General features: G+C 43.2%; 2 protein-coding genes across 2 annotated transcripts in view; one reads left to right on the top strand and one right to left on the bottom strand.

The window, feature by feature from the left end:
• NUFIP1 (nuclear FMR1 interacting protein 1) overlaps positions 1-3,040 on the bottom strand; it is a 46,814-nt gene extending 43,774 nt beyond the window's left edge. Inside the window, exons 1-2 of the mRNA XM_081814945.1 lie at positions 2,580-3,040; positions 592-674 (exon numbers count right to left, since the gene is read on the bottom strand). Of these exons, the coding sequence (XP_081671071.1) occupies positions 592-674; positions 2,580-2,985 (489 nt within the window). The 5' untranslated portion in view covers positions 2,986-3,040. The remainder of the gene's footprint in view (positions 1-591; positions 675-2,579) is intronic.
• A 64-nt stretch (positions 3,041-3,104) lies between these two features.
• GPALPP1 (GPALPP motifs containing 1) overlaps positions 3,105-8,305 on the top strand; it is a 35,885-nt gene continuing 30,684 nt past the window's right edge. Inside the window, exon 1 of the mRNA XM_031031121.2 lies at positions 3,105-3,282. Coding sequence (XP_030886981.1) covers positions 3,168-3,282 — 115 coding nt within the window. The 5' untranslated portion in view covers positions 3,105-3,167. The remainder of the gene's footprint in view (positions 3,283-8,305) is intronic.

Here is an 8,305-nt window from a genome sequence, read left to right as displayed (position 1 = left end):
GATCCAGGGACTCCAGGATCATGACCTGAGCCGAAGGCAGTCGCTTAACCAACTGAGCCACCCAGGCGCCCCGCAAATGCTTTTTTTAATCACAGAAATATTTGTTCCTAAAAGATCCATGTCATAAAGAAAAATCGTAAAAAATAAAAGGTTTGTGTCATTGTAATTTGTTCTTAACTCCATACTTTCAATTTTACAAGAGAAGAGTTTGGATTTCCATTCTTCTCCCTAAATTCCATCCTTCCTATCCCAATTCGCTAATGTACATGTACATATATATATATTTTTTTTGTTCACTAAGGTTTAATAACATTTACATTTACTAGTAATCATAGTTCTCAATTATATTTATTCATGAAAATATACTGAAATGGACTGAATGCTTTTTCTACAATTTCTCCGTTTATTTCTCAAAAAGATTTTGCTTAAAGTTTTTACTTAAAGCTAAGATCCTTAAAGATCCTATTATAGCAAGGCCTCACTGTGTCAAAAATGGATGCAAAACCCTGAGACCGTTGTAATAGAAACAAAAGGCATGAAACAGTGACATAGGGACCCAAGTGTCACATTCAAGAATATCTTTAAAAATACCTTTTTTTTCTGTTTTCTACTGGGAGGGAAGTTGACATCAGTGAACTTTGGATCATATTTTCGTGGAAAATAAGGAAGTTTAACTAAAAAACAAAAAGAAATCCATAAATATTTGCAACTACACAATTTTTAAATTTTTATTTACCCTAACATGTCACAAATACTTGAGTAAAAACTACCTCTTCTAAGAAGTAGTTCAAACAAATTAACAAAGATTAAGACTAGTCTACCAAATAAATATTTTTCAAATGAATACGTAATTGGTAAGATTACATGTCCATACATGCTTTAGGTGTCAAAGTAAAGAAAGGAATAGCCACTCTAACCTGATGAAATTTCTTGTAGTTATTTCAAACATTAGAAATGTAAACAATAAAATCCCAATATAGTGCTTTCAGCATCAATTTTATACCAGGAAAACAGAGCCTTGTGAAATATTACTGCCATGACCCAACTCTGAAACCCTTATCTTTCACCTTGATTACTCTGACAGCCTCCCCCATTGTCTTCCAGTTCCTAAGCCCTCTCTTCCAACAGACCCTGCACACTGACACCACAAAAATAATCCTCCACTGGTCACAATCCTGCTGGAAAATCTATAAATGATTCCCAGAGTCCTTTAATGAGAACCCGGTTTATTTTCTCATCCTACTCTTCCCCCCATACCTCCACTTACTTTGCTTCAGTCACACCAGAACAGTGCAATTCTCAGAACTCACCTTGTACTCACACCTCTTTGCCCCGTCTAAAAAGGATCTCTTCCTAAATCCTAAACATCTCCCAAGACACTTCTTCCAAAAGCTTTCCCCAACTTCCTCTAAACTCTGAAATCACCTTTCATATGCCTCCATCACCAGTCACGATGCGTTGATTTACATTTATGAGCCCATCTCATCTGACTTAGAACTGTTTTAGGCACATTCCTATTCCCAGCATTTGGCACACAGTAAACAGTGATTTGGATTAAAGTTAATGTAAATTAAATCTTATGCAGTTAGAGAACGGTTTTAAGTTAACAATCTCGTGGCTTTAAATATGATCTATATGCTGATGACACCCAAATTCACAGCTCCAGCCACAAATCTCCCCTGGAAAGTACAAACTAACAGCCTATTATTCAATATCTCTATTTGACACAAACTCAACTCCTGGTCTTCCTTCCAAATCTGTTCCACTCCCATCCTTTCTGCTTGTTTGGCAAAAAACTTTAAGTTATTCTTGTCTCATTTTTACCTCACACCTTATATCTGATCCTTCAGCAAATCGTGTTGGCCCTACCCTACCTTCAAAACAGATCTAGAATCCAACACTTCTCATCACCTCCTGAGCTCCATCCTGGTCCAAGCCCCCAGTATCTCTCACTCGGATAACTTGCAAAAGCTTCTCAATTCGTTTCCCTTTAAGTGGATTCCCATCAGTAGCTACATTAATCCTTCTAAAATATAAATCAAATCATGTCACTCCCCTGCACTACCCCTATCAGAGTTGTAAAAAGTCAAAGTCCCATCATCTACAAGGCCCTAGCAGGTCTGCCCTCTTCCCCAATCTACAATTCCACTCCAGGCTCCTTCCTCTCTAGCCACATGGGCTTTGGTTCTGATCTATAGCTCCTGCCTCAAGGTCTTTGCACTTGCAGTTCATCCCTATTCCCCACAGCTCTGATCCCTCACCTCCCTGAAGTCTTTGCTCGAATGTCACCTTGTTTATGACTACACTGACATTTAAAACTGCACTACCTATCATTCTTCTTTGCTTTGTCTCTCTCCGTAGCACCCATTGCCTTCTAATACACACCGCTTTATTCTAACTGCTGAACCGACTGAATAGGCGGGGAAAACACTACTGTGGGACAAACTGTGGACATTAACGAACAGACTCCAAGAGTGCAGGGCAGAATCAGAAATAGAGAGAGGAAAAGGGGGAAAGTGGGAGAGAGAAGAAGGGGAGAGGAAAAGTAAAGGGGTGGTAAGGAGAGGATAACAGCCTACCCGGAGCGTTCTGGTGCCCAGGAAAAACACCAGGAGACTGTCTCCAGTACCATGATGTGGAAGCCTGGAAATTCCAGGAAGGCTGGCCGCTGAGGTGAGGCTGAGAATCAAGGGGAGACTGGGCGTCGAAGGGAGGCTGTGCCCCGGGAAGAATCTGGGCGTCGAAGGGAGGAGGCGCCTCGGGGAGAGCCTGGGCCTCCTGGAGGTGCTGCTCCTCTGGGGAAGGCTGTGACCCTGCTACGGGAGGCGACGACGAAAGCGGTGGTGGTGGCGGCGGCCGCATTGCCCAGAGCATCCAGTTGTCCCGCGGCGCGGCAGTGTCGCTCAGAGGCCCCACCGTGGGGGTCCGTTCGGATGCTGGAAACCACCTCGCCGAAGTCACGAAACCACTAGCCTGCTCAGCCATGCCTCCCGCCAGGTAGGGAACCTAGCATGCGAATGTGGAACAAGCCTTAGGCGTCACTTCCGTTCTCGCGATTACCCGACTCTGCCAACCAGGGGCTTCTACGTCATTGGTAGGGGCCGGAAAAACCTCCTGCGTTTGCGACGGGTCCCGGGGTGGACTTGACTCTGCGTGGGTAGAGTTGTATGCTTGACCCGTGTCCGCCACCGCGGATGGCGAGGGATCTGATCGGGCCGGCGCTACCGCCCGGCTTCAAGGCCCGCGGGACAGCGGAGGACGAGGAGCGAGACCCCAGCCCTGGTAAGCGGCGGCGTTGCCCGCCAGGCCCGCCCGCCCCTTCTCTGGCCCGGCCCCACTCTCTGAATAGAGGTCTAAGGCCTGAAAGGGCGGAGCAGTGGCAAGTGGGCGCGGCCGACCGGAGCTAACTTTGCTTCTTTAGCTGTCGCGGGGAGGTGAGAGGGCTGGTAATCATACAACGATGATGTTTTCTCATTTAGCGCTGAATGGGCTGGACCCTGTGCTAAACGATCTAGCAACTGTATAAGGTAAAGATTATTTCCATGTTACAAACGCGAATACTGAGGCCCAGGCTGTTGCCCAGATCACACAGCGGGTAAACGGTGGAGCCCGATTTAGAACACAACCAGTGCTCCTAACCTCTGTGCCATATTGCTTTCTGACGTGTGATGCTCTTGGCTCTTGAAGAAGATGCTTTGCTCCCTAGCCCCCGACCTGCCTTCCTAGCCCCTCTTTCTCTCATTGTATCCGACACACACAGCCCAGTGCAGAAACCAGCCCGAGTTTCTGCGCCGTTCCTCAATTCTCTAGGCTCTTTCTGGCCTCACTCCACTTCTTGACATACCCGACAAGCTCCTACTCCATTCTCCAAGGCCCAACTTAAATGTCAGTGAAGCGTTTCCAAACTCTCCAAGGAATTGTTACGCCTTCCTTTTTCCCCCACGAGGTTTTCTTCTACTTAATTACGTAACATATTTAATACACTTTAAAAAAAAAATAACCTGTGACATATCTGCCTCGCCATGACAGTATGATCTCCCCTTAATAGAGTGGGCACTTACCAAATAAATGCTTCCTATCTCTCCCCCTTAATGTTTGCTCTAATTGGGATTGACACCAAAGTTGAAAAGAGTAAAGCTGGAAAACTAACCCTCCCATTTATTTTTTAAGATTTTATGTATTTATTTGAGAAAGAGTAGAGTGAGTGAGAGGGAGAGAGAGCACAAGCCGGGAGGAGAGGCAGAGGGAGAGGGAGAAGCAGACGCCCCGCTGAGCAGGGAACCCAATGTAGGGCTGGATCCCAGGACCCTGAGATCACGACCCCAGCGGAAGGCAGACGCTTAAGGAACTGAGCCACCCAGGCGCCCCTAACCCTCCGATTTCTTAATCTAATTTTCATTCTTTGACTGGAGGGGGGGGCATGTTTCCACCTAGAGATTTTCTTCCAGATTTCCTTTCTGTTATAACGGCTAACAAGTCATGTTTTTATTTTTAGCAAGGAAGGATCCGTTCAACTACAGTTGAAGAAAAGTGGGGTTAACCAGGTTTTTTAGTTGGGTTTCTACATGTATGTTGTTTTTTGGTTCACCATATTCCCTAATTTTAAACCAAGGCAGGATTTGCAGGTAAACAACCACTATCTCCCAAACAGGTACTTTTATTATGATTTACTTCCATCAGTCTGCAGCATTTATTTCAGGTACTCCTTTCTCCGTCCACTCTCTTAATGTTTGTTTCTTTTGTGTATTCCTTCTCCTCTCACCCCCACTCTCAGCACTTAACACTGTGTGTGTATGTACCCCCCTCTGTCTTGACCAAGTTTTACTCCTGCCTGGAGCAGAGAAGATCCATGGTAGATATTTGCTGGCCACTCCTTCACCACGGACAACCTCTTGCACACAGCATGTCATTTTTAACACAAAATCCCCCCTACTATAATTCTGTTGCCCTCATAACCTCCTAGATGGCTGATCCTAAAACTGTTGCCAAAACATCTTGAGATATTTTTTATCTCGTTATTCTTCTGTCTGGTTTCTTAAGAAATTTATCAGTACCAGTATCCTTGAAATACACTCGGTCGCACCATAGACCTTCCCTTGGTGCCATCTTCCAGTCACTACCTGCCTCCCCATCCCTCTTTCAGCCAAAGGGGAACTACTGTCTTGACTTATCATAGATTGGTTTTGTGTGCTGTATGTAAATGAAAAAATACAATATGAACTTTTTTTGTAACTGGCTTTATATTTTGGCATAACGTTTTGTGAGATTCATCATGTCGATGAATTATTGTGGGTGTTACTACAGATTGTTTATTGTCACTGCTGTCTAGCAGTCTATTATGTGAATGTTCTGCAGTTTCCTTACCCATTTTACTCTCAATGGACATTTGAATAGTTTCCCTTTTTTGGCAGTTAATAAAGTCCTGCTATGCATTATAGTACATGTCTTTTAGTGAACACATGTTGCATTCCTTTTGAAATTTTTGGATCATTGGATATGCATCTATTCAGCTTTAGTGGATACTGCCAAACACATTCCAATGTAGTACCAATTTACATGCCCACCAGCCTGGATGAGAATTCTCATGATTCCATGCTCTCACTTAGTTGTTTCTGTCTTTTTAATCTGGTGGTTTGTAGCAGTATCTCATGGTAGTTTTAATTTGCAGTTCTCTGATAACAAATGAAGTTCACTACCTTTTCATATTTTTTTTTGGAAATGCGGATGTGTGTCAGTCTTTTGTTCATTTTTCCATTGATTTGTCTGCCTTTCCTTAACTGATCTATTGAGTTCTTTATATAGTTTTGACAAGTCATTTTTCAGTTATGTGGTTGCAGATATCTTCTCTAATTCTCTGGCCTCCCTTTTCATTCTCTCATTAGTATGTTTCGATGAACAGAAGTTTTTAATTTTAACATATTCTGATTTTTAAGGTATTTTTTTCTTTTATGGTTAGAGCTTTTTGTACCCTATTTAAGTAGTCCTTTCCTCCTCTAAGGTTACAGAGTTGTTCTTCATTTTATCCTGCAAGCTTTATTGTTTTAGGCTTTCACATTTATATTTGCAGTTCTGGAATTGGTATTTGTGTATGATGTGAGATAGGGGTGAAGATTTATTTTTTTTCTTCACAGGTATCCATTTGGCCCATCACCCTCCCTTCTCTATGATACTGTAATGTCACCTTCTTTATTTATCATGTGACCATATATGTGCATCTAGTTTTTTTTCTTTTTCATTCAGGATAAAATGTACATAACATTTACCATGCTAACCATTTTTTTTTAAAGATTTTATTTATTTATTTGACAGAGAGAGACACAGCGAGAGAGGGAACACAAGCAGGGGGGTGGGAGAGGGAGAAGCAGGCTTCCCTCGGAGCAGGGAGCCCGATGCGGGGGGCTCAATCCCAGGACCCTGGGACCATGACCTGAGCTGAAGGCAGATGCTTGACGACTGAGCCACCGAGGCGCCCCATGCTAACCATTTTTAAATGTATCATTCATCATTAAGTACATTCACATTGTGCAACCATCACCACTGTCCATTTCCAGAACACTTTTCTTCTTGCAAAACTGAAACTCTGTACCCATTAAACAGTGAGTCCCCGTTCCCACTTCCCCCAGCCGCTGGCAATCACCATTTTACTTTCTGTCTCCATGAATTTAACTACTCTAGGTCTCTCATACAAGTGGAATCATACAGAGGCACCTGGGTGGCTCAGTCAGTTAAAAGTCTGCTTCAACTCAGGTCATGATCCCTGGGGTCCTGGGATCGAGTCCCGTGTCAGGCTCCCTGCTCAGCGTGCTTTTACTCTCTCTCTCTCTCTCTCATATAAATAAATAAATAAAAATCTTAAAAAAAAAAATAAGTGGCATCATACAGTATCTTTTTGTGACTGGCTTATTTCACTTACCATAATGTCTTCGGGTTCATCAGTGTTGTAGCATGCACCAGAAACCCAGTCGGATACCTGCCCTGTGTCCCTCATACTCAGCTACGTCCCTGAAAGAGATCACTGACAGAATTCGGAGGAGGGAGTGAGCACACAGGTCTGAGATGGAACAAATTAACTTTATTCAAATACTCTAGAATATTGAATGCTGGGAAATGTCCCCTCAGATCATGTCATTAGAAAAACTGGAGGGGGAAATGTTTTCTCAAGACCAGGCCATATCCTCCAGATGCTGCTTTGTGGAAGCTAAGTGGAGCCTTGGCTATTTTGACTCCAACTCCAGATTCCTCATGTGCAATGACCTTCACCTCCACTAATTTCAGCTGTATTTGTAATCACACACTGGACTCGTCCATCTCTGAAAACTTAAATTCACATTTCATTCAGAGCAAGAATCCCTTATTCAGCCATCATTCTCATTCAGTTATTCCTGTTATACTTGTTTTTTCATTTTTGTTTTAAAACCTCATTAAGCTATGCAGTCTCTCTCTGCCCTCTGTCCTTTTTGGCCTCCTTCATTTAATCACTTCTGCCCCTGCTTGACCTAGACTTCACGATCCATCACTTCATCCCCTCTCTTGTAGTATTTTCAACTGCCTTACCCATTCAGGATTCTGTTAAACCCATCTGGCAAAACCCAGCTCTAGATGAATCCAAATGGTGACCTCTCGTGAGCCTACCTCCAGCCTTCCAAATGCTGCTAGAAAAAACCTCAGATCTCCACAGGCTAATGTTACTAAAAATTAGTCTCCTCCCCAGTTGGGTTCTCAGCTCTGCCCAGCAATCCTCAGAGGCTTCCCCATGCAGCTCTCTTTCCCATTATCAACCATGGTTTTTTAAAAGCCTCTTTTCCTTTCTGAGACTGTCTCTCTCTCTACTTTGCTTAGGAATAAATGCCATCTTAAAAGATCTTCCTCAGTTTTCTGTCACTATGCTTAAAACTTCCCTGAATGTATGCCCCGCGTTTTTGTCTTCCCTTTGATTACAGTAGAAAAGGTACACTACTTTCTTTTAAGGCTAAGCCTTCCATTTTTACTCTGAATCCCTTCCCTTATTTGTTCTCAGGGTTCCTTGCCTGTAGCATTTGACCAAAGTATTCCAGTCTTTCCCATCTTTATGAAAATTCTACTCTACATCCCCCTGTAGCTAGTATTCTTTCTCTCTGAATCCTCTCCATTTTCTCCTTACCCCCTGCATTGTAGCTTCTTAACCCACTACATTCTGGCTTCTGTTCTTGGCAGTCTGCTGAGAATGCTGTCACTAAATCCACTGTGAAAATAAATAAGGACCACCCACCAATTGTTTTTCAGCACGTTTTGCTAAAATCCAAAGCACTCTTTTTTAGTCCTGACC

The sequence above is a fragment of the Leptonychotes weddellii genome, chromosome 3, assembly GCF_054177405.1.
Source record: "Leptonychotes weddellii isolate Sample4059 chromosome 3, ASM5417740v2, whole genome shotgun sequence".
In the NCBI taxonomy this organism is placed as follows: Eukaryota; Metazoa; Chordata; class Mammalia; order Carnivora; family Phocidae; genus Leptonychotes; species Leptonychotes weddellii.
The sequence above is the reverse complement of the archived record's forward strand: the minus strand, read 5'-3'. Positions and strand labels throughout refer to the sequence as shown.